This window comes from Coturnix japonica, chromosome 2, assembly GCF_001577835.2.
Source record: "Coturnix japonica isolate 7356 chromosome 2, Coturnix japonica 2.1, whole genome shotgun sequence".
NCBI lineage: Eukaryota > Metazoa > Chordata > Aves > Galliformes > Phasianidae > Coturnix > Coturnix japonica.
In genome coordinates this window covers 100,688,331-100,714,133 of record NC_029517.1, presented here as the reverse complement: position 1 = coordinate 100,714,133, position 25,803 = coordinate 100,688,331, and the positions used below count along the sequence as shown (strand labels likewise).

The following is a 25,803-nucleotide window of genomic DNA, read 5'->3' as shown; positions in this document are numbered from 1 at the left end:
TTCCTCTCTTCTTAATTTAGACATGCTTTAATAATGATATTGCAAAAGTATCAGCGCGTGCCTTATGTCTACATACTAATAATTCTGCTCTGAAAACTACTTTGGTGACGTTTGTTTGGTATAGGAGAGTTGACCTGCAATGCCTTTCTCAACTCTGATATCAGTTACCCATATTCCCATTAAAAATAAAGTTAATTTAAAAGAACTAAATAGAACCTGACTGTTTGATCTTAAGAAGCATTGTGACCTTTTGCACTGAGCCGAAGAAAATAATCAACACAGCCCGCTGGTTTATGTTCCCCAGTTCTCATTTTGATTCTATCAGAAAGGCTTTGCATTAAATGGAGGGCTGCTGGGGGTGCTGGCATTGTGCTTAGCTGCTATCATCTCCATAAATCTATCTTCATTCAGTGATTTTTGAAGCAGCTCGATTAGCACAAGGAGCGCAGTTTGGGAAGGAAAGCTGTTCCCATAGTAAAGATACCAGTGTGAAATTCAAGAGTTCCTTCTAGTTTTGCTGTTCACTTTTGGCATAGTTTTGTTAAGTCGTTCAAATTATTTTCCTCAGTTCTCTGCCATTAAGATTAGGATTTCATCTTCCTAGCTGAAGTCTGGCTGTCTGAACAAGCCTTAGGACAACGGGGCCCTTGGGGCCTCAAGAACTACTGCAGCACAAACAGTTTGTCTTTGCATGGTATATTTAGATGACAGACAAAAAGCAGTTGGTGTCTGAGGCAGTTCTGGATGTTATAAACGCCAAAGCTTTTATCAGCACCAGGACTCTGTTATTACCCAGTTAGTAGGGAGCAACAAGTTATCATCGTTACTGCTGTGAAAAGTGTTCTCTTTCTCTTTATGCCTCTTTATTTCTTTGTTCCTCAAACCTCCATTGCTGAGGAAATATTACTCCCCACTCCTGCAGTAAGTAATTTTTATGGAGCTTTTGCTCTTTTTTCTTTTGCCCAAACAGTCCAAATTCTCTCCTGCTTTCATCCTCGCTCTGCAAAGAGGACTCATGCAAAACTGCACCCATACGGACTCAGGATGAGCAGCAGCAGACTCCACCAGCAGAGTACAGAGAGAAGCAGATGAACCAAAGAGCACTGGGTACAGAATTAAAGAACCATAGAACCATTTGAGTTAGAAGGGACATTTAGAGATCCTCTACCCAGCTCCCCTGCAATGAACAGGGACATCTACCTGCCTTTTTCTTGGACCAGGTATATGCTTTACTCCTTCCTCACCACGTCTCTTCTGCTCTTGAGGTCTGCACACTTCCTGCAGGGCTTACCTGCCCCTCTGCACACAATAAGATGCCAGCCCTGGCTGGCTTTTGTCACAACCAGACTGCACACATCTGTGGCATTAAAAGTGTAGCGAATGAAGATGCAGACGGAGCAGCTGAGTGGGCAGCCTGAGCACAGATGCCTGCTTGCAGAACTGTGGCAGCAGGAGCCAGTCAGCCCCAGAATGTGGGTAGGGGAATAATCATGACCCTAGTGGTCTATCTGTCCCACCACAGCATGCTGTTAGAGCAGGAGCCAATAAATGATGACAGGACTGAGGGTCAGAAAGGGAGGGTCAGTACTTGACCCAGAGGATTCATCTGATGATGTCCAAAAGAACGGGGGAAAAAAAAGTCTATTTTTTAAAGAGCATCCTAACAGCAAAAGAGGCACTGAATGTGTCAGCTCTGGAGTTAGTCAGAGCCTCCCCAGCCACCCTACCCAGGCAGAGCCAGGAGGCCACAGTGTGCTTGCCCAAAGCCCTGCAGCACACATGCTGACTCAGTGGCACAGCAATTAGTCTGTTACTCCAAGTGCTGAAACAAGCACACCCACGGGTGTGTAAAAGGCTACCCCATCTCCTGAGGGTTCACTAACTAAGTCTGGCTGATACTACTGGGGAACAAAGGGCCTGGTTCTCTTTTCACATAGACTGATTTTATACAAGAGCTATCTTTGATATATTTCTGCCACTCCCAGAATCCACTTGAGCCTCCTTAATCTGAGTATCTGATGCACAGGTCAACAGGTGGCAGAAGGCACCACGTCCATACAGTGACAGCACTGGGGTCCACGTTGGTCTTGTCTTCCTCTTACTGAGCTGGAGAGAACCCTTATAGGTCACCTGGTCCAACTCCCTGCAATGAGCAGGGACACCAATAGCTACATCAGGTTGCTCAGAGCCCCATCCAGCCCAGCCTTGAGTCTCTCCAGGGATGGGTCATCCAACACATCTCTGCGAAACCTGTTCCAGTGCCTCATTAACCTTAGCATAAATAACTGTCCTTATATCCAGCCTAAATCTCTCCTATACCCATTCTAAATCTCCCTCTTCCCCTCGGGATAACTATGCACTCGTACCCTTAAGGAATTTTGTTCAGCAGACTGTGTTAAGTCCCTTCACTCAGAAGCCCAGAAATGATGAACCCAAAGGACAGCAAACGAAGAGAAGAACATTTCCACTGTGAGGGTCTACCTCGAGCCACGGAGCTGCAGAACAGCACATCTTTGCTTTGGCAAAAAGAGGTTTGGGAAGGAAAACGGTCACACACAGAAACACTAAGAGAAGGGGGGGGAAAAAAAAGAAGAAAAAGCATTTCAAACTGCTCCGCACGGCCGCGCTGCCCCTGACTCACGCCGACGCTGCACGCTTCCCCCCACGGAGCCCGCTCTCCCGACGGCCGGGGCACTCGCCCACCCCTCCGAAGCCACCCGTAGAGGGGAGCAGCGGTGCCGGGGGGGGTCGGAGGGGGATGTCGTAGGTGCTGCGTCAGCGGGAGCCCGGCGGCGATTGGGGGAGGCCGCGTTCTGCCCGCGTTCCCTAATTATAAAGTGCCCGCTCCTCACACATCGCACCCGCTCCGCTCGGCTCGGTGCGCCTCGGTTCGGCCGGTAGCAGCCGCGGGCTGTCCGACCTTCCTCCCCCCACCCTCTGGAGACGCTCCGGAGGCGCTGGCTGCTCAGCCCCGCTACAAACACTCGCGGCTCGACGCCGAGGCTCCAGCAACGAGGCGCTGCCCAGCGACCGCCTCGAGTCCCGAGGGGAGCGCCGTGTGAGTGCCCCGCGGCGTCGGGGCGGCTCCGACGGGGGTTCAGCGCCGGGCTCGGGCGGCAGCCGAGGCTCGGGCTGAGCGGGGGGTTCGGTGAGGGGTTTGGGACGAGCGCTTTCCTGGACAGCAGCCGTTGGTTGCCGTGCTCTCGCTCTTGTTCGAAGCGCCGTTGCCGAGAGTCGCACGCGGAACGCGGTTGAAACAACGTCGGTCGAGCTTTATTCCAGCCCCGGGGCGGGGGGGTGTCGGGGTGCCGCGGCCACCGTCTGACTTCTCCTTCTTGCAGCCCCATGGCGTTGCTGCTGCGGCTCGGCTGCTCGCTGCTGGCTCTCAGCACCTGCCTGCTGCCGCGGGCGCGGGCGGACTGCGGGAGGGACTGCGCGACCTGCGCCTACCGCATGGGACCCCGAGCAGACATCCACCCGCTGGTAAGCGGCCGGGAGGGGATGGGGAGGGCAGGGGATGGGGTAGGGAACGGAGCGGGACGGGTTGGGTTGGAAGGAAATAGCGCGGGGTCCCCTCGCCGGGCAGCCTCCAGCAGCGGGGGAACAGCCGAGTTGGGGCTGAAGGGAACGGGATCTCGCGGCGTACTCCTCATCGCTGTCTCCTATTGCGCTGGTGATGGAACTAGCGGCCTGCCTGTAACCATCCCTCTGACATTTCAGCTTCTCCCGAAGTAAATCACGTTACAGAGCTCCAGAATGTTTTTATTAATAATATTTCATTCTATAGTGATGTTGAAATTAATCAGTAGTGCAGACAAAGAGACAGCGCAACTTGCAATGTAAGCACAGACTTAAGACAGACCGGTGGTACCGCAGCTCCCGGCCCCACATTGCCGCACTCAGCTCCTCTCAGCGCTCAGGAAACTTTTCCTCTTAAGGTCTTATCAGCTGTTTGGGAGTGTAAAAAGGAAGGACTGGGGCTGTTCTATGCAGAGTTCAGAGCACTGAGCGCTTCTGCCGCACTTGCTCTGAAAGGAAGGACTTGCTGGTAACCACAGCGGGTTTATTGTATTAGGATGGTTCTGAAGAAGTTCAGTTTACACTGTATATATTGCTCTGCATACAATCAAATGTTCAAGATTGCAATGAAGCTCTGGCTTTAGTGCTAACCAGGAAGAAGAGGCAGCTTGCCCTTTTGGAAGGAGGGCTGTGTGTTTGTTGTGGGTGTCTATATGGACATTCTCCTTTGGATACTTTCAGCAGTTATACAATAATTAAATTTCCACCCGTTAACAACACTTCTTTGTTTAAATGGGAGAAGAAGCAACATGGCATAACATGTATTTCTTATCCAGGTACAGTTTCCAGAGACAAATGTTTCTGGATACTGGTGCTTGGTAGCATAAGAACTGATCTTATCATATTGTGTCTGAAAGATATGTAACCTGGTCATTCATATACTTGAGATTGCATACATTCATTTGGCAATAGGCTGTTTAAACTAATTGAGAAGGGACAGATTTATTCTTTATTCTTTGATTTAAATCAATTTCAAAGCCAGGCTGAAGCTGAGATCACTTTACTGCACAAATACAGTATATAGAAATAAGCATGTAGTGTGTGATAAAATAAATCATTGTGTTGCAAAGTACAGAACCCCATTTCATTTTCTTGTGATCATATCGACAACTGTGTGCCAGTTTCTGAGGATAAAACAGAGCTCAGCAGACAGGTAAGACCAGAAGTGGTGAGTTGGTCAGATGGATGTTATGAGAAAACTGCACTGAGGTTTAGTTTCACACTTTTCAAGCAGTTTGAGATCATTAGAGAACATCATCCAGACAAAATAACTGTTTCCATTACTGAAAAACCTAATGATTTCTTCTTTTTGCAGCTGAAGAGTTTGGTTTAAACTGCCCAACACAACAGAGATGGGAGCTAATGTGACTGTTACTATTTACTGGTTACCTGATATGAGTGCAAGTGCTGAAAACTTTTGTAACTTTTACCCTGAAAAATTTTCTTCACAGTCAAACACAGCTCAGGATGTTTTCCCTCTTTCTGATGATCACTGCTTTCTAAGTCAGGCCAGCAAAACCAGATGTATGATTATGCCTAAGAAAGTCTGTACTTTGTCATTGGAATTGGTACACATTTGAAAGATCTGCTCTAGAAATTAAAACAAATAGATCTATTCAAAAATACAGCCTTTAGAGCCATGCAGAACAGCCTGATACAGCTGGTGTCTTTGCAACAGTGATGCCATTTTATTTATTCCAGGTATCATGGAATCAGAGAATGGTTTGGGTTGGAAGGGACCTTTAAGATCACATAGTTCCAACCCCCTGCTGTAGGTAGGGACACCTCCCTCTAGACCAGGTTGCTCACAGCCCCATCCAGCCTGGCGTGCTTCCAGGGAGGGGGCATTCACAACCTCAAAGCATCAGAGAATCATTTGAGTTGGAAAGGTCCTTTAAAGATCATCTAGTCCCACCCTCCTGCTTCATTTGTAACATTTCTGAGTGTTCCTTTTAATGATGCACATTCATTATGCAGTGAACTACAACTGGTTTATAAATTCCCACTGTTAAACACAGAAGCCCATAAGAATTCACCCTGGTGTACTGGAGAGGCTGTACTGATGAGAGCTGTTTGCTCTCTTTGAAACAGAATCATAGGGATGGCCTCTTGGCATGCAGGAGCAAGAACCCAGCTTGTACAACATCCCCTTCCTTAGAGGGGGTACTGCAAAGTCCTTCTTGAAAGGATATGAAAAACTTCAGACAGTAACACACAGTAGTTCTTCCAAGGTGCTCATAAACAAAAGCTCACTTATGGCCTTTTAAAAAGAAGAGAAGCTAAGGCAAGGTGTTTGTTAATATTGAATCACCCTTAGTAAACCACATCCATTTTTCAGGCATGTACACTAGAATGTGAAGGAAAGCTGCCTTCTGCCAAGGCCTGGGAGACCTGCAAGGAGCTGCTGCAGCTGACAAAGCTGGACCTGTCTGAGGATGGAAACACTGCTCCAGGAGACAAAAAAGAGTTGGATGAGAACCATCTGCTTGCCAAGAAATATGGGGGCTTCATGAAGAGATACGGAGGATTCATGAAGAAAATGGATGAGCTCTACCACCCAGAGTCAGAGGATGAAGCTAATGGAGGAGAGATCCTGGCTAAGAGGTACGGAGGGTTCATGAAGAAGGACTCAGATGACGATGCCCTGGCTAATTCCTCTGATCTACTGAAAGAGCTTTTAGGAGCAGGGGATAACCCTGAAGCGGCGCATTACCGAGGAATAAATGAAAATGATGGAGACGTCAGCAAAAGATACGGCGGTTTCATGAGAAGCATAAAGCGCAGTCCAGAACTGGAAGATGAAGCCAAAGAGCTGCAAAAGAGATACGGTGGTTTCATGAGAAGAGTGGGCAGGCCAGAGTGGTGGCTGGATTACCAGAAACGGTACGGCGGGTTTCTCAAGCGCTTCGCCGATTCCATTCTCCCTTCAGAAGAAGATGGGGAAACTTATTCCAAAGAGGTCCCAGAGATGGAAAAGAGATACGGTGGATTTATGAGATTTTAATACCTTTCCCTTTGTCCCTTTTGTCCTAAATGAGAGAGACTGCCTTATTGGTCATAACTTATTGTAATGTGTTGCTTGTACTGTACAGTTTTTTTACTGTCCTGGTTAATGATGCAACCTATGATCTGTTGTTCCAGGTCCTGTGTTCTTTCAAGTCAAATAACTAATTTCTGGTTTAGTCAAGTTTCGGTCTGTGCTGTAGTTTCCATGCTAAAATGATTTTGATTACTGTATTCATTTTCTTTAAACAGGAAGTACATCTACAGTAGAATTGCTTTACTGTATATACAATAAATTCTTCATCCTAACTGCATCAATTCTGAAATTATTTTTTTCTCTGTTACTTAATCAAACATATCATTTTTTTCTTAACACTGAGCATAGTAATGCTAACCTCTGTTCTGTAATTACAGCATTTGTACTGCACACACAACACCTGAAATAAATTTCTGTCTTTAGTTTCCTCAACCACTTAGTATACCAGAATAATAAATATGTGCTCTAAAGAGGATATTATTGTATTTGCTCTATATGCTCTCATGTTAACCAGTTAGCTGAATTCACTGTCCTTAACCAGTTCACGTGAAAACAGTTCATAAACATCTTCTACTTAAAGCCCTAAAAGCATTTCTCTAGTTCACAATACACTGCCACAATTGTTTGGTGACAGCTGTTGCATTCATCGCATGTAGGACCTTATGTTTGGCCTTGAAGTTACACTGGCTCCAAGAAGCGGTAAGTGAATTGGTGCACAATAAACATGACATAAAAAACTTCATTAAAAAAATCAAAAGGCTGAATTCCTATTCCCTTAGCTTCCTAGACCAGGTGTCAGCACTTTTCTCCTACCTATAGCTGCTCGTGACCTCCCACACACATTAATGTGATAAAAATCTCTTTGTCCTCTCACACTGACCCACCATACAGTCAAGATATTTAAAACCACAGGTCTTACACTTAACGTTCATACAGAGAAAATTCTCAAATCTGCTTAAGTATCTGATTATTATTGGAATAGTTTATGGGGAGTCTAAAACCACCCCTGGCTATGGGCTCGATGTCTGTACCTTAGATTTGCACATTAATTCTTACTGACATAGAGAGAAGTTTAAGGCTCTGATTTTAACTTCAGAACAGCAGGGTTTTCTTGGTACTCAGTACTTTTAAACACTCGTCAGTAGTGAAGTGTTCGAGTACACACTTATAAGCCTAATCACATACAACTAGTTTCAATAATTTTTGTCTTGTCCTTCAGAGGATTCTCTGCCAGGGTATGGGAGGCATGCATCAGCAGGTGTGCTTGGAAATCACACCCCATAAAGAAATAAAATCACAATGCAGTTGCTCTCTCATCTATCAACATTTACTTACTTATCCCTAAATCTCACTCCCAATTTAGTCGAAGAGAGGCCCATGCCAGCCTTCTAACTGAAATGAGCACTGTTGCTTATTCGGCAGTGGCAAAGGGTTTATCAGCTGTTGTCACCCATCCCTCACAGTTAATGATTTTATGTTTTAAGGAGAAATGAAACTCCCAAAAATGAAGTGATCTAGCACATACCTTGCAGAATGAAGTATTTTAATCAATATCTTCCCATTTTACATAGTAAAAAAGTACTTGATATCAAGTACATCTAAGTGGATATGAGTGCAGCCCAAAGGAGGAGACAGCATCAGTGAGCAATGAGTCTTATCCAAGGTTTGAACTGGTAGATGGCAATGCTCATGGAAGGAGGGCCAGCCTCTTAATTCTCTGAGTAAAATAAGGCTGAATAGTCCTCATTCCTTCTATTATAATTTAAACCCCTCCCATTCAGATGATGTATTTCTTTAATAATTAAAATTAAAAAGATACAAAATTAGAATAAGGTCTAAATTGTTCTGTTGCCATGGACTTTCCTATCTTACAACTTCCAAAGTTTGGCCACCACTTAGGGGTTCTCAGCAATTAGCTTTTCAGATGAAATCATCTCAAAACACTTTGGTGAATCAAGCAAGGTTTCCTAAAGTCCACTTTACTAAATCATGAGGCTTAATAAGGGCCAAAGACAGGGTCTACAGGGCCAGGATATGAAAAAGGGCTTCTTACTCTCACTCCATCTTCTGTAAGGATCTCATAATTTTCCTCTTGTAGAACATCCCCGGGACTGTCACTTCTCCAGATGATTATTGAGACAGCTGTATAGCTTTACTTAAATGAAAGTAGAAAAGAGGAAAGAAAGCCTAGTATCTGGAAAGAACAGTAATTACAAGGATATTCTCAAGGAAGAAATGTCACCCTGAAACCAAAAACCAGATTCTACATTTCCTTTCCCTGGCTTTCATCGTTGTTCTTGGCATTTTTACATGACAGTCAGTATTCCAGAGTTAAGCCACATATGATATCACTGGTTTGAATACTAAGTATAAGAAAAACTGAACATGAACAACAATATGTGGAAGGATCCAGTCCTGCCAAAGGGCTTAATGCTTCTGCATTAGGATTTAAAAAAAAAACAAAAAACAAAAAACTGAAAGAAAAAGATAGTCTAGTTGAGGCCAGGCAAGGATGAGCTGGGCTTTTAACTAGGAACTAACTAAAGCAAGGAGGCAAAGAAAGGATTTCCCGAACCAAATGGAATTCACGGGGGGGGGGGGGGCACATCATGACTGAGAGAGAAGCTAATGTGTAGAATGGTTTCTGAATGCTACACTGTGTGTAGCTGGAGCTGTGCCTTAAAGCTTAAGCTGAAATCTTGAGATAATGAGGAAAGGTCAGTGTGTTATTCCCACATCTTTCTTTGTGCATTCTCAGATGAGCCTGGCAGATTCTATCAGATGAAACGTGCAGAGCACAACTTTGAATTGCCTATATTTTTACTGTTAAATGATATTTAATATGTAGTACAATACACAATAAATATAAATAACTATAAAAATGTTATTACAACAATTACTTCATAATTATTTGTGGGTATAATACTTTATAATTGTTTATAAGCATTTCAGAAATACAAGAAATTATAAATGTTCACTGTTTCAGATAACGCTTCCCCAGATAGAATATTTGTGACACAAATATGTTCTAATTCAGTATGCTGAAATAATTACTATTAAACTATTAAGTATTATCAAAAAAGACAGGGATCTCCTAGAATGAGTCCAGTGGAGGGACACAAAGATGAAAAAAGGCCTGGACCATCTCCTGTATGAGGGAAGGCTGGGTAACCTGGGTCTGCTCAGCCTGGGGAAAAGAAGATTGTATCACAAGTGTATTGCAGTTATAGCCCACTACTCCCCCTGCCTGCTCAGGCTGGGGAGCTATCCTGAACCCCGCCGTAAACAACAAACAGGGCAGCAAAGCCAGCTGTAAGTCATTAATCCAAGCATTCAATTACTAATCCCATCAGCCTCATTTAAAGCACACTGACAGTTACATATCCAATTAACTGTTGCTATAGAAAACAAAATTGCTTAGAGATATTTGACAGACAAATCTTAAACAGCCCAGCAGGGATACAGAGTGAATTTGTTTAATTAGATTGTGACTTTACCTAAATTGAGCATTTACTGTAAAGCCCTGCTGAAACCACACAATGAAATCTCTCAGAGTTAACAGGTCATCGCAAAAGAACATCAATGTGCTAAATGTTTTGTTAAAAGCACTGCACTATATTGCTTCCCCAGGGAGAAGTCTGGCATACCCTTGTATGAGGATTGTCAATGCTAAACATTCTCTTAGATACCCATGTTTTTTTGTGTATGAATCATAGAATGGCCTGGGTTGAAAGAGACCACAATGACCATCTGCTTTCATCCCCCCTGCTATGTGCAGGGTCGCCAACCACCAGACCAGGCTGCCCAGAGCCACATCCAGCCTGGCCTTGAATGCCTCCAGGGATGGGGCATCCACAACCTCCTTGGGCAACCTGCTCCAGTGCGTCACCACCTTCTGAGTGAAAAACTTCCTCCTGATATCTAATCTAAACTTTCCCTATCTTAGTTTAAAACCATTCCCCCTTGTCCTATCACTATCTGTCTTCATAAACAGTTATTCCCCTTGTGTTTATATGCTCCCTTCAAGTATTAGAAGGCCACAATGAGGTCTCCCCAGAGCCTTCTCTTCTCCAAGCTAAACAAGTCAAGTTCCCTCAACCTTTCTTCATAAGCAAAGCTCTTATGCGTGTATGAGCATACATGATCTTTGCCTCTTGCCTTTCTGCCATTCCTTTTTCTTGCCACAGTATTTTCCAGATGCTCATTGAGTGTTTCTAAAGGATTGTGCAACAGTTTATTTTCCAGGAGCATTACAATGTCTGCATTGTTGTGCACCCAGGCTTGCACTGGGGTCTACGTGCCGACCTCTGACCAGAGATCACTGTGACTACAATCTATTGAAAATTACAGCATACTGAATTATGAAAGCTGTTCCTATACTCCAATGCGGATCTTTGATTTAATGCCTCTGAAAACATTCTAAAACAGTTATTTAGGTAATGTTTTGGTTTTTTTTCACTCTCGTGAAAAGGCAATGGCAACAGAAGCCTAAATGACAGGTGAATCTCATAAAAGCAGTTGAGTCAGATAAGTCACATAAGAATTTCTTAAAATATAGATAGTTGCATTTTTCTGTCATGATCTGCAGTATAAGAAGGTTTTCCAGTGGGCCTTGCACGTTTCTCCAAATTTCCGTTTTCATCTCTGTGAATAACTAGCTGAGAAGTATGCAAAATGGGGCTGAAATTTCCACTGCATTGCATTTCCTCATCTAGAAAAATACTTGGAAGAGGAATGCAGTTTTATTGTACTTTTCATTAATACAGTATGCTGTGACAGCTAATGACACAGTTAATGTGACAAAGTCATTCTTAGAAGGCAATTAACTCATTCTTTTCCTGTCAGTCAGAAAAAAAAGCTGTCAGCCTCCATTTGAACTGAAGTAGTGGAAACTAGCCAAAGTAAAGAACCATTATGGGAACCCACGCATAACTTAAAATTTGGATCAGCAGCTTCAGGACACAGGAGATATTTTGCTCACAGATATGTACCATACTGAGTTTTTCCATAGCAGAAAAGAGAAGAATTCCTTGAATGGGGCTCTTGGACTAGATGAGGAATAGTACCAGTTTCTCCCTCTGAATTACCCAGTAATCCCTTAGAGATAAGAAATTTCACCAGCACTATGTAAAATAAGTCTGTTCATTGCATCGTGACTGTTCACAGCATGTAGATCTCACCAACAGCTTTTAAACATACAGCTCCAACTTTTGCTGTTCTAGCATCAACTCTTGTCTATCCTCAAGAGGTTAAATTCACTGATGAGGCCTGGACAAGAGAGACAGGACATGCTGTTGTAGCTGCTCTTCTGCCTTGTTCAAGGAAACCTGAACACCATCATCAGTTTTCTCGACATCTTAATGAAAAGAGCAATTAAATCACTGATGTTAATCTGAGGCAAAATAGGTAAGCACAGCAGTAGGTAAATAGAAATACTTCCCAGAAAATAATTTTCGGAGTAATAGCCCTCACTGCTGAAGATACCTGTCCCTTAAATTACTGTATAGTTTTGAGGTGATCTGTGGATCATTGTTAGTACACTCCAGTTGTCCTGGTTTCCTGGTTTCACTGCTTCCTTGCATCATTATTTTTTGTTTGGTGTTTTTCAGACTATTTGGTAGTTAAAGGTCATGCCTTGAGAAAGCTCCAGCTCCTATAAAACACAGCAATGTTTTCCTAAGTGCCCAGACATCCATCAGCACATCCCTTTTGCCTTTTGTTCTGTACTGTCTCACTGTTGTTTGAGTCCAGAATCCGGTTCAGAGATCCCAGTCTCAAAACTGAAGTCCTTCCTGTGCAGCAATACTGACTTTCCCCTCCTTCTGCCCTCACTGTTCTACAGAAGAACAGATCCACTGGGTACAATCACACTCAAAAAAATAAAATAAAAATCAACAAACACACTTCTGTATTCCTCAACCAGAGTGTCATTAACATAAGAACTAATTTTTCAGTATACAAAAGGAAAGACAAATTTTTCAGGAGTACATTCAATTGTCCATTGTATTCATACATAAAGAAACAAGCAATATTGAAATAATCAAGTCAGTTACTATTCAAGATACAAAGATTTAAAGAAAAAAGATCATCCCACAGTCATAAATAATACCAGTCTTTTCACTTAATCACGGGGCAGTGAATACTATTTGAAAAAGTTATAGAATCGTTGAATCACAGAATGGCCTGGGCTGAAAAGGATCACAATGATCATCCAGTTTCAACCCCCCTGCTATGTGCAGGGTCACCAACCACCAGACCAGGCTGCCCAGAGCCACATCCAGCCTGGCCTTGAATACCTCCAGGGATGGGGCATCCACAGCCTCCTTGGGCAACCTGTTCCAGTGTGTCACCACCTTCTGAGTGAAAAACTTCCTCCTAATATCTAACCTAAACCTCCCCTGTTTTAGTTTAAAGCCCTAAATCTGTCCCCTAAGTCTCCCATCTTAGTTTAAAACCATTCCCCCTTGTCCTATCTCTATCCACCCTCAGACGTATCCCCTCCTGCGTATACTCCCTTCAAATACTGGAAGGCCACAATGAGGTCTCTCCAGAGGCTTCTCTTTTTCAAGGCAAACAAGCCCAGTTCCCTCAACCTTTTACTAGCCAGAGCTAGCCAAACTACATGAGAAAGGAATCTGTATGTCTGAATAACTTATAAAAGACACCATTCTCCTCCCCAGCTACTACTTCCGGAGAATGTGATCATTTCAACCTGGGAAGTAAAGCCACCTTTCTTTTTCACCTGCCAGTATACATGAGAAAACGTTATAATTTTGTCCTCTGCCCAGTCCTGTTGGAAAGATTTCTGTTCATTTCTTCTTGTGAAGAGCACAGTGAACAGAAGCTCTTTTTCAAATGGCATACATTTCTAGGGATTTGGGGTTCTGTAGCTTAAATCCTTTAAGAGCCTTCAGGGACAACAGTGACTAGCTTTATGCTTTGTGCCCTCTTCTTCAGGAAGAGTACTATCAGCTGGATATTTTCCCTGAGGGTAAGTGGCTGACAAGCCTTGGCGCCCAGGTTAACTTGCGCCAGATGCACTGATACTATCATAGATACCACATATGGGTAGCACCATGTCATCAGGAGCACAGCCTAGGTGCTGGGTAGGGATATACTGCAGCAGTTTGGAAGATGCTTGTGGCGTACATGGGTCTGCCAAGGCATGCCTACAGTGCTGTAGATGTCTGAGAAACAAAATCTCTGTAGGCTCATAGTAGGATGGCTGAAATTCATCTTTACAATAGTAAAAGCCTTGTTTTGTTGCCTAGGAGAAACATAAATCTTTCCATAACCACAGTAGCCCATAATTAACCCATCTTCTGGATCATGCCCCAGCAGTACTGCAACAGCAATTTCATACAGCATCTCATGGTTTTCACTTCAACATATGGATTAGAAATTAATTCAGTTTGGCTATCTGTGTGATGAAGTATATTGAAACTATTAGTGGGGAAAAAAAAAGGTAGGAAAGGAGATCCTGATCCAGTAGTTTCCTATTGCTGTTGGAAGGATCATGCTTAGATCCAGAATAAAATAAAAAAGTTCTGTGAGCTTTGTCTTAATGTTTATAAGGTATGGAGACACCTCCCTCCTATCCCTATCAGCTTCATCTTGAGTCAAAAATGACTGGCTTCACTGTGGATCTTAGTCCCCCCTGGGTGCTCTCTTGTAGTCTTGGGTTTTGGTCAAAGTTGTTAGAAAAAAAATACTTACCTGCCATATATTAAGTTTGTGATGAAGCACTAATTTCATTCTGATGAATTAATAACGCCACCACTTTGATTTCTTTTAGGATACGTTTTAGATGTCTGGTGAAATTTAAGGACACCTGTTACCTCTATGGATCAAAAGCATGTTTTGATGCAGCTACTGGGGAGACAACTTGAGTCTTCTCTACCCTACTAAAGGCTAAAATGTGTAGAGAAGACCTACAGAGTTAAGGTTGTTGCATATTCTCTGTAATAAGGGATTCCCATATTTTACGTTGTATGCATTCGTGAGTTACTCTTAAATCAGTCACAGATCAATGTTATATACTTTTTGTCCAAGTCCTCACAAACCTGGACTTATTTGAACTTCGTTTCACAAACATCACTGAACACTAGTAGCTTGCTGAAACAAACTTTTCCTTTTCCCAGAAGGCCAGCTGTGTTCTTGGATGCATTAAAAAAGAAGTGGCCAGCAGGAAGAGGGAGGTGATTGTCCCCTTCTACTCAGCTCTTGTGGGGCCCCATCTGTAGTACAGGAAGTATGTGGAGCTCTTGGAGCAGGTCCTAAGGGTCCTCTTGGAGGGTCACTAAGATGATCAGAGGGCTGGAGCACCTCTACTATGAAGAAAGGTTGAGAGAACTGGGATTGCTTAGCATGAAGGGAAGGCTCCAGGGAGACCTCACTGTTGTCTTCCAGTACTAGAAGGCAGCATGTGAACAGGAAGGGGAATGGTTGTTTATGAGGATGGATAGAGATAGGACAAGGGGGAATGGTTTTAAACTGAGACAGGGGAGGTTTAGGTTAGATATTAGGAGGAAGTTTTTCACTCAGAGGGTGGTGATGCACTGGAACAGGTTGCCCAAGGAGGCTGTGAATGCCCCATCCCTGGAGGCATTCAAGGCCAGGCTGGATGTGGCTCTGGGCAGCCTGGTCTGGTGGTTGGTGACCCTGCACATAGCAGGGGGGTTGAAACCAGATGATCACTGTGGTCCTTTGCACTTTGCAGCATGTGAATAGTTACGTTCTAAAAAGACAAATGCAAGTCATCCAGCTGTCCAGTAAAATAGCTATTCATCAACCACTTTAATAAAGTAATTTCATCCTACTAAATCCTTTTCTTTTAAAATTTATTTTTGGCAGTACTTTTTAAAGTTTTAAATACTGATAATATATGAATGCTTTATTAATATGCTCATACATAATTAATAACCAGGCATTAATGGCTGCAGAATAAAATAATCATTATTACTGATTAATATTAATTAGAATATATGTTGCAGCTCAGAGGTCAAGATACATCTTGATACCATTCACCTCACCTGTTTACAAATAAACACCTTCACCTTCTCAGTAACACAAAGATTAAAAAAAATAATAAGGCAGAACTTCAGCCTTCTGAAGTTTCATTACAGGAAAATCAATAAGAAAAATACCTCTCATAGAACTATGCACTTGGCTACACCGGCTGTAGCATTATTTGCTTTGTTTTGTTTTGTTAATGCACTCAAATACTGTAGAAATTTTAATTATTGCATTTTTAAAACCATTTATGAGCTGGAGTTTTTGGTATAAGCCATTCGAAGTTCATGGTACAGAAAGGGAAGTCTGAGACTATAGAGAAGTTGCCATGCATACAGCAGCCAGAAGAATAAGTTTCTGTTTGACAATAGATGGAGAAAAAAACCCTTACATGTTCATGGTTTCCAGATGTTTAATCAGTTTCTAAAAAAGCAATCAAATCTACCTGGTGGTGAGCAGAATGCAACCTATCCTAAGAACACAGGTTATCCTCAAACTTCCTTGTCACTTGTTGAACCCTCCCTCACTGCACTTAAGCCTCTAATTTAGATATTAAGTTATTAATCATCAAATGACAGAGTATTAGAACAGGCTGCCCAGAGAGGCTGTGGAGTCTCCTTCTATGGAGATATTCAAGACCCTTCTAGACTCCTACCTACATGACCTACTGTAGGGTACCTGCTTTAGTAGGGGTTTGGGCTCAATGATCTCTTGGGATCCCTTCCAACCCCTGCAATTCTGTGATTTCATGATCATTCTAGTCTTGACTATGTATGGAATGACATCTGGATGGTCAGTGTTAAGAGCAGGAAAGCTGTGTGTTTGCATACTTGTGTGAGCACATGCTTTCTAAAAGGTATGCTGCAGTTACCTTAAGGCTTGCAAAGCTCTGGTTGAAACACAAGTCCTTAATGACAGTTTGCTTTGAAGCCTTGTCCTAGTAAACAAGTCTCTCCACTGGTTTGTTTCATAACCAGGAATTCAGCTCTGAATCATTTCACCTTCCTGTCCCATAACCAGTTGCGTTTCTTTTGTAATTGCTGGTTACAGCAGAACATGTGCTCCAAGTTAGCTTAGCCACTTACGTTGCACACATTATCTTCTCGCTGGGAACTATGCTGCACTGAGCCTTTGAGATTCTGTCTTCAGCGCTGAAGACTGTACATCAGTTTCACCTTTTGGGGGAATCTAAACAGAATATGCAGCAACTAATTGTGCATTGAAGTACAAACCTCCTATACAAACGGTGTTAGAAATGACAGTGTAGGATTTTCTACTTTACTTACAAGCGTGACTTCAAATCACATTAATTTCTGTTACCCTTAGTGGCAGAAATGAAGAATGTCCACTGACTACTCATAAACTGTAATCCAAGATCTCAATTGCTTTTGCAACAGAAGTATCTGAATGAGAGCACACCTTGACTCCCTTCAAATCCATTTGAACAGCTTCCCTGTGAGCAAGACCTGTAGTATCACTTACTCAAAATGCAAAGTACAAAGAGTACTGCCCTCTTTATTTGCTTTTTTATATAACCAGTGTGTGGAAAATGTCACAGTGGTCATGACAGACTGAGAAGATAACAGAAAAAAGCACGAGTGTGAAAGCTCAGTAAAAATGCTGATTTTTATTCAGTCTTTCTCTTCTTGCAAAAATAAATATATGCGTGTGTGTGTGTGTGTGTGTGTGTGTGTGTATACTGACATGACAGCAGTGCAGGCTTGTGGGCTTAAAGCTGGCTAACATCTGTGTGAAAAACTAAGGAACCACAACTCTCATCTTGAATGTGTGAAGCAATGACAGTCAGTTTTACTGTTTTATATGGAGACATTTATGATTAGTGCCTCCCTTTTTATTCCCATTCCCATTCCAACAAATGAACAAGCTGGAGATTAGTTGTTTGTGTTACAAAAGAAGCAGCATTTCATTTCGTGCCTACAGCCAGTCCACAGCAGAGTGAGGAAAGGCAGCACGTGGAGAGCAATCTCCAAGCTCTTGGCCAGGACTGTTGTAAGCCCTGAGCAAGATGCCATGACTCAGGGCCATCCATTGCATTTTGGGCCAGGAAGGCTGTGTGACAGCATGCTTGTGTATCATTAGGACAGGATGAGAGATATTCATCCTCACTGCAAGCACCAGGCCAGACTGCCCCGGGCTCATCCATCCCAATCCACCAAGCCAAGCCCAGGAAGGCAGGACTTGACTGGGTCGTGGGTCTGAGGGCACAACAGGCAGAGGGTGTAAGCAAGGCAGCTGGGCAGCAACGGTGAGCATGGGGCATGGGGATGGGGCCTGGCAAGCAGAGGGGTGCAGGGTACATGGGGCTACACCCCAGCAGACAGGGCCACTCTGGGGTGGTGGAAGACAGGCGGGAGGCTGGTGAAGGGCCTGGGGATGAGCTTTGTTGTTCCAGTTGAAAATACAGCGTGCTGTCTGAGGCAGCTGTCCTCTTAATAAGTTGAGCCTCAGTAGTGCTGGCACACTGAGTATCACTCACTCAGCAGCCCATGGGTTGTGGAAGGTGGCATGGCGTGTGCCTGGGAAAGGCCTGAGCCATTCACCCTTCCTGATCCTGGATGATTCCTAGAAGTGACTCTCTGGGGAGGCAAAAGCTTTTGGTTTTCTTGGTTGCTGCTCTGTTCAGTCTGGAAAATCTTTTTCTTTTCACTGTTTTGAGCAATACTTGTGCAAAAAAACCAAAATTCAACATGGATCTTTGACCTTTTTTGCCTATTTGACAGCATGCAACCAATACGTGTCAGTAAATCAAACATTACCATGAAAAAGCTGCTGGGTACAGTACAGGAGAAGGTCTGGTCAAAATATGAGATAAAATACCAAGATTCTAACCTGTATGGTCATGCTTTTCAGCATATTGGTCATTTGCTCACAAATAAAAATATGCTATGTCATTTTGAAAGCATATGCCTCACGGATACCTTGCCTACTTTCTGAAACAGCAAATCTCATTTTATGCTGAAGAGCAAAATTATACTTTCTAAGGCTGAAATCATCCCAGTATTTTCAGTCTTTTTTTTCTTCAGTTAAATCAACTCACTATGAAAGCAAACTACTCTAGAGATGTTGCCACAGCATACATGTATAAGATGCATGCTCATAAGCCTAAAAATCTGAAATAATATTGAGGGCTCTGGAATGAAGCATCTGGATTGTAGGATCTAGCAGATGATACTTGCCTTAATCCTACAGGTAAGAAGCTGCCAGCTTTCACAAAACAAGTCTTTAGATATATTCTGTACTTATGCAAAAGAACAGTGTAAATAAAATAGCTCTTTGAAACTCAGTCTCTTTAACTAGGTGATATCTCAGTGCTTTTAAGTGCCGATGTGATGTTGTATTTCTAGGTTTTTAAAACAGAAGAGCAATCTTTGTGCCTGAATAATCATGTTCAGATGCATCCTGAAGACTCTGAAGTTCCTGACATTATCCGTGTTTATACTCTTCAAAAGTTTCTTCCAGTTCATATTTCCTCCATGTAAAAAATCTTTTGCTGGGGAAATAGTGCTTATTACTGGAGCTGCAAATGGGATTGGAAGGCAGATTGCCCTACATTTTGCTCCTTTGGAAGCAACCTTGGTTCTCTGGGACATTGATGAAGAAGGTAACAGAGAAACAGTCAGATTAGCCAAAGAAAAAGGAGCTAAACAAGTGTTTGCCTACTACTGTGACTGCAGCAATAGGGAGGAGGTCTATGAACAGGCAGACAAGGTAAGTTGCAGCTTCTGGATGCTGGTTTTCCTTCTTGCTTGTGATTTTCTGCTTTTTTTAGACCTGGAATCTTAGAAACTATTTATTCAGTAAAAGGAGGTGATGGTTGTTCTCTTATTGACAAGTAACTTCTAGATGGAGCTTAAACTATTTTTGTTGTGAAGTAACTGGGTTTAGTCTGTTCTACTGAGACTTACACATCTCCCATATTCCTTTTGAAGTGTCAACTTCTTTTATATTAGAAGTGTGGTATATGGCAGAGATTGACCTTATGAATTAATTTGCTGGGCTTCTAAATTTCTGTAAGATATCAAGAAACAACAACAAAAAAAGCAATGGAACATTGTAAGGGGAGAGGTCCCTTTGTAGCAGACTACAAACACCTTGCCCCATTCAACCCCTTCTGTCTCTTCCCCTGAGCAGCACAGGGGATGGAATGTGAGCTGTGATCAGTCCCTAATGCTTTGTTTCCACTATTCCTTCATGGTCACTCCCTTCCCCTGCCCTGTATGTATCCGGAACTGCAGTTCTCATGCTCAAGGTATTTTACTACTTGTACCTGCTAACAGCGCTTGGGGGCACATCCAGCAGCTTTACATGGAAAAATAATTTCTGTTGGAGCTGATGGCGGTAGAGGTTAAGAACCACAAGTGGTTTCATAATACTACTTGCACAGTGTGACCAAGGATGTATCTATCATAATAACACGTCTGCGGAGATGAGCACATTCTGGCCTGTGTTGACCCACAGTGCTCAAGGAAGAAGATCTTTGCCAATTATTTGAGTATTACAGGTCACGTTATCCTCACTGTGTATGTCTCTTATTACTACTCCTACCACTGCAGTCCATAAAAAGAATTCCAATTATTTCAACATTCTTAAGATCTTAATATGTTACCACCTCCCTGTAAGTTGCAGAATCAGTCAAGCAACTTGTGATCAGCAATTAAATGTAATACTTAATCCTCATTCAAAATGATACCACAGATCAAACTGCCATTCTTCCAAAATGCTCTTCCTGCAAGAAAAAAAAAACAACACCACAAAAAAAGAATTAAGAATTTACCAAGATGAAATATCTTTTTAAAAATAACATTTTGAATTGGCTTTAATTCCCCATTCCCATAAATACTGACTGCTTCCTGGAAAGACGTGCATCAGAATGTTCAGTTTAAGATCGTGTAAGTAATATCTCTGTTGGAATTTTCCATTGATGGTGATATTTTGAGAGAAGTGATCTTTGTTCTGATAAAACAAGAGAACTCAAACTGTTTTGTGCACTCAGATAATTCTCAGCCTCCAGACACATTAACCAGGTCTCACCCTGCAGCACTTGATGGGCACAGACTGACCTACAGGTAGAAACTTAAAGAGCTTGTTCAGATTCCTGAACTAGTGTTAAGGTTTTGAATTGTTGTTAATTCTACCAATATCTTTTCAGGTATGTTCATGAATTGAACAGTCACTAAACTTTATCCGTAAATGAAGCACAGAAAGCAAGGATGCTTTCTAATACTTCTTTTTGTTTGTTTGTTTTTAATTCATTTATTTATTCATTTTTACTTCAGGTTAGAAGAGAAGTTGGGGATGTTACTATTCTAGTCAATGATGCCGGCATACTGCATTCCACAAAGTTTCTTGACATTCCAGATGATCTTTTTGAAAAAACCTTGAAAGTCAACTTCCTGGCTCAAGTTTGGGTAACATATATTTTTCTTTCCTGAGGGCCTGAAATGCACAGTCAAGTATTTCAGCAAACTGGAACACCCAGTTTGGGAAAGAAGGGAAGGGAAGGGAAGGGAAGGGAAGGGAAGGGAAGGGAAAGGGAGGAAGGGAAAAGGGAAGGGAAGGGAAGGGAAAGGGAAGGGAAAGGGAAGGGAAAGGGAAGGGAAGGGAAGGGAAGGAAGGGGAAGGGAAGGGAAAGGGCAAGGGCAAGGGAAGGGCAGGGAAGGGCAGGGAAGGGCAGGGAAGGGAAGGGAAGGGAAGGGGAAGAGGAAAGGGAAGGGAAGGGAAGGCGGAGATTCCTGCTTTTGAATCCTGGCATTGGACACACATCACACTGACACTTTGCCCCACTGTCTCTCAGTAACATGCACAAAAACGTGCCTGAGCAACCTGCTAAACGTAGTCTTTGTGTACCTGTACTGTGAAACATGTTTTTTCTGTCACTGCTATAGCTGAAGCTACTGCTTACTCTGTGGCTGCTAACTTCACTGCTCCTAATGCTTGCAGGCACAAGAGAGCATTGTCTAGCACTGAAGGAGACAACACCATGCTGCATGTGTTGGTGTCAGACTTCAGACTGTCCTTTCATTCCTACTCAGTGTCTTCTTGATGTACATAGAAAACTGATCTTAATAGTATGGGTTATCTTTGCTTTGTTTTCTTCTCTCTGATGGAATTCGCTGCTATCTGGAGTCTCAGTTGTCCCCAAGGTTTCTCTGTGAGGGAGTGCTACCCTTGCCCCTCTTGCAGCTGTAGTTCATTTGCCTAAGCAGTCAGCTTTCATCTAAGAACATAGCGCCACAAATCCCTCGCTAAATGGCATTCCTCAGTGCAAAATCATTGCAGGCAAAATCATCTAATCATTTTCCAGTCCACAGTGCCTCATTTTTCCACATACCCAAGGCGAAGGTGCTGGGGGAGATGTTATTGGCAGGTTTGAGGAGACACAGAGTAGGAGGACAGTGACTGTGGGCTTCCTCAACCAGATAAGCGCATACCAGGCACATAACTGGAGCGGAGCACACACTGCAGTACAACTCAGCCATTGAAAAAAAATCCGTATATACTCCTATCCTTTTTCATCTCTTCCGTCTCGTAAAGCACTAGTGTCATTCTTACATAATTAGTACTAAGCATCACGGCAGTATGAGGCCCAGAGTTGCCAGGAAGTCGTTTTCAAGCAGGGCCTGTAGCCAGCTGAAGTCCCTACTGATGTGTTGGCTTCTAGCACCCTCTTGTGTACCAAATCCTTACTAATAGTCAGACTACTAGAACTGTGAGGAACCCGCACACAGAGAAAACAAAAACTTCATCATTTTTAATAATACAGTAAAGTAAATTAAACTGTAAAATCTAATTTGGAATGCGATGTTTTTGACACATCTATCTGTAATGGTGTTTTTTATATGTCTCTCAGACTTGCAAAGCCTTCCTTCCTGCCATGATCGCCTGCAATCGTGGACACCTGGTCACCATGGCCAGTGCAGCAGCAATCTGGGGAACCTACAGATTGTCAGGTTAGTGTCAACAAATGCTATTAATAATCCTGTCTTCATGACATTACCTTCTCCTAAAGATCTCAGAGATGCTTGGCTTAAGCTGTATGCACTGGCATATTTAAAACTCAGAAACAGCATTTTGTTTCCTCTCCTAGTTGATGGTGTTATTTTGGTATATATTTGCCACCTATGATCATTGGGTTAGATATCATTTAACCGTAAGGCCAATGACCTAGGCCTACGACTCGTCTATCCAAGTGTTATGATGTTCTACACAGTAGCTGTGCATGTTCAGATTGTTTGTTACAAGGTTTTAAGTAGTGTTACAAAACTTTAAGTTCAGTATGTAATACTGTGGTGGTTTTGAGATACTCTGTAAGTTTCTCTGTTTCTCTGTTTCAGATTATTCTGCTAGTAAATTCGCAATCATGGGAATGATGGAAGCCATTGATTCAGAACTGCATGAAGCAGGAAAAACCGGCATTAAAACCACAATCGTTTGCCCTTTTTTTGTGAATACTGAATTAATCAGAGGTATTGAAACCGAGTAAGTAAAACTTACATTATATATTGTTTCATAAGTAAAAAGTCATCACCAGTCACTAGATATGCCGTATACAGTCTCTAGCTCTCATAAGGTTGACTTGTTTTTAATTTAGTATTTGGCACACACACAACTGTGTCTCTTTGCTGAGAAATCCAAAGTTTGCACACAGTTAATAGCTGACATGCATCAGAGTCTGTGCAATGACCTTGAAATCAGGGAACGGTTAGAGATCGTGGCAGTATTTTAGGCAAACTCACTTTTCAGTAGAATGGGCACTGCTAATGTACTTTGCCCCATGTAATTTTGGTACTGACATTACAGTTATGGCTGCCAGGATATTTGTCACCTCTCATTAACAGTGCAGGTACTGTACTTCTCTGAGAAAAGCTGTGTATCTATGTTGCCATGTCCTAGTGACAGGAGAGGCTGCAGGCACCGATTCAGCCATTGCAGCAGTGAAGAGCAAGCAGTCTTGGTTTCTCAGCACTCTGTTCCTGCACCCACCACTCATCATCCTTTAGAGGCATGTATTATACAGAGCTCCTGGCTGTAAACAGGCCCAGTCCTGTTTATTTAGCTGCCAACCCACCATCTACAATAGGAAAGAAAGAGGTGACAGAACATCATAAATCACAGATGAGTTGAAATTTTTCAATACCACAGTCAATGTGGGCATTAACTTCAGTAGGGCCTGAGCTGGGCTTGCACAAAAGTTATTCATCTGTCATTAAAATTCTCAGCATCACCAAATTTTTATCATAGGAGGAACAAGCAGTATTGGAGACTGCTTTCCAGGGCTGTTTAATGGGGAGGAGAGAAATTCTTGCATGGAATTATTTCTGTGTTAGGTTGCAATTCTGTAATGCTTTGCTTCTTGTTTCACTAGACACCCAATCTTACTTCCTATTTATGAGCCAGAGTATATAGCCCGCAGGATTGTGGATGCAGTTCGAAAGGAAAAGTTCTATCTGTTTATACCTCCAACTTTACACCTCTGTGGTTTAAGAACGTAAGTACACATCTCCCATCTTCCATTATTTCCTTCTTTCCTTTCCCATATGCCTGCAAAATCAGCAAGTAGGTTTAGTTAAAATCTTCCTTTACTTAGCATCCCTGCAGTCAAACCAGCTATACATAATCAGTTATGAAGAAGCAGTTTTGATAGTTTTTAACAGTTTAAGGGGCCAGCATTCCTCTGACACCTTCTGTCCATAATATACTTACAGTATAGAAGCTACAGTTCAGTATAGAAAGATTTCCATGGGATGGTACCCTGGGAGCATAGCCTGGACTAGAACTGTCTGCTTCCAGTAACCACCTCCACCAATGCCGAGCTTTCCATGAAGCTGCTTGCTTTGTCTTCATTTTCCCCACTTCAAATACGGGAATACCAAACTCGTTATTGCCAAGCGTTAGAAGTAATGTGCATGTGTTATGAATTTCTATTAGTACAGTGCCTTTTTATTTCACTTCATTTTCGTTAATGAAGCTGACTTGGTGTTTGTCTCATCAGTTGGGTTCCTAGAAAAATCGTACAGCTCCTGCAGTCTTACCTGGGGATCTACAGAAGCTGGGACAAGGTCGTGGGTCGGAAGAAGAAAGATTGAAGCCATTGTATTATCAAAGCTTCAAGTGCCATCAAACGGGGTTTTTTTGGTAAAATCAATTTTTAAGTGTGTTCGTTCTTTGACAGTAGAATTGCTTCTTGTATAATCCCTGACATCGCTCAGCATACAATGTAATTCTAAATAATTGCCTTTTAATCACTGATTCTCAGCTACAACCCTCTCTCGTTTTGTGACAGCATGCTGCTTACATACTTATCTGAGCTCTCAAAAATAGTCAGTAGAACCAGGCATAGATGCTTGACTTCATTTCTTACTCACTCTTTGAATTCTCAGTTTCTGAGCATAATTTCAGAGCACAGGAAAAATACACTACTGTTCATGCATTGAGAAGAGCCATAAAAAAGTTTAACATCACTCACATTTTAGGAATCTTAGAAGAACTAAACAAAATTTAGTGAATTCCCCACCCTGGAAGCACTCAAGGCCAGGCTGGATGGGGCTGTGAGCAACCTGGTCTAGAGGGAGATGTCCCTGCCTATAGCAGGGGTTTGGAACTACATGATCTTAAAGGTCCCTTCCAACCCAAACCATTCACTGATTCTATGACTCTGTATCATCACTTGGAATAAAGAAATAAACCATACAGAACTGTTCTCAGTAGCCCCAGAGTGCTTTACCTTACATTAAGCAACCAAGCCACTTTTCATGGCCTATATTGCTTTCAGAGACTGAAACTTCAATGAGATAACCTGTTTGTTAGTGTGAAATCTGTGAATCCTAAAAGAAAATGAGTTCAGGTAAAAGGATTGGTGCAGTTATGGGCTGCTTCTTGAGCAAAATCTCTTCTTGCAACTGAATGGAAGTCACATCTGTCTCCTTCAGCAATCTCTCCATGTAAATGAAGCCAGAACAGTCACAGGGAGAAAAACATTTAAGCAAAAGAAGATATAGAATTAGTTATGCCAGAGTATGTGCTGGTATTTAATAGATAAACATCTGTTCTTACACACTCTTTTGGAAAATGCTAACAGAGTTTATGTGATAGAAAACAAATTTCCAGCCCCAAAGAAGGAGTCTACAAAGCACAGTTATAAAATTCCACAA

The 25,803-nt window shown here is 42.5% G+C and overlaps 2 protein-coding genes across 2 annotated transcripts; both read left to right on the top strand.

Annotated features, from left to right (window-relative positions):
- Positions 1-2,860: 2,860 nt before the first annotated feature.
- PENK (proenkephalin) lies at positions 2,861-7,094 on the top strand. Its single transcript, XM_015855657.2, has 3 exons — positions 2,861-3,058; positions 3,342-3,483; positions 5,918-7,094. Exons 2-3 carry the CDS (start codon positions 3,346-3,348, stop codon positions 6,581-6,583), a joined length of 804 nt encoding a protein of 267 aa, XP_015711143.1. The 5' UTR covers positions 2,861-3,058; positions 3,342-3,345; the 3' UTR covers positions 6,584-7,094.
- An 11,917-nt stretch (positions 7,095-19,011) lies between these two features.
- On the top strand, positions 19,012-25,244 carry LOC107310166 (epidermal retinol dehydrogenase 2-like). Its single transcript, XM_015855574.2, has 6 exons — positions 19,012-19,360; positions 20,929-21,060; positions 22,503-22,602; positions 22,987-23,131; positions 24,018-24,140; positions 24,645-25,244. The coding sequence occupies exons 1-6, from the start codon at positions 19,037-19,039 to the stop codon at positions 24,736-24,738; spliced, it is 918 nt and encodes a 305-aa protein (XP_015711060.1). The 5' UTR covers positions 19,012-19,036; the 3' UTR covers positions 24,739-25,244.
- Positions 25,245-25,803: the final 559 nt, after the last annotated feature.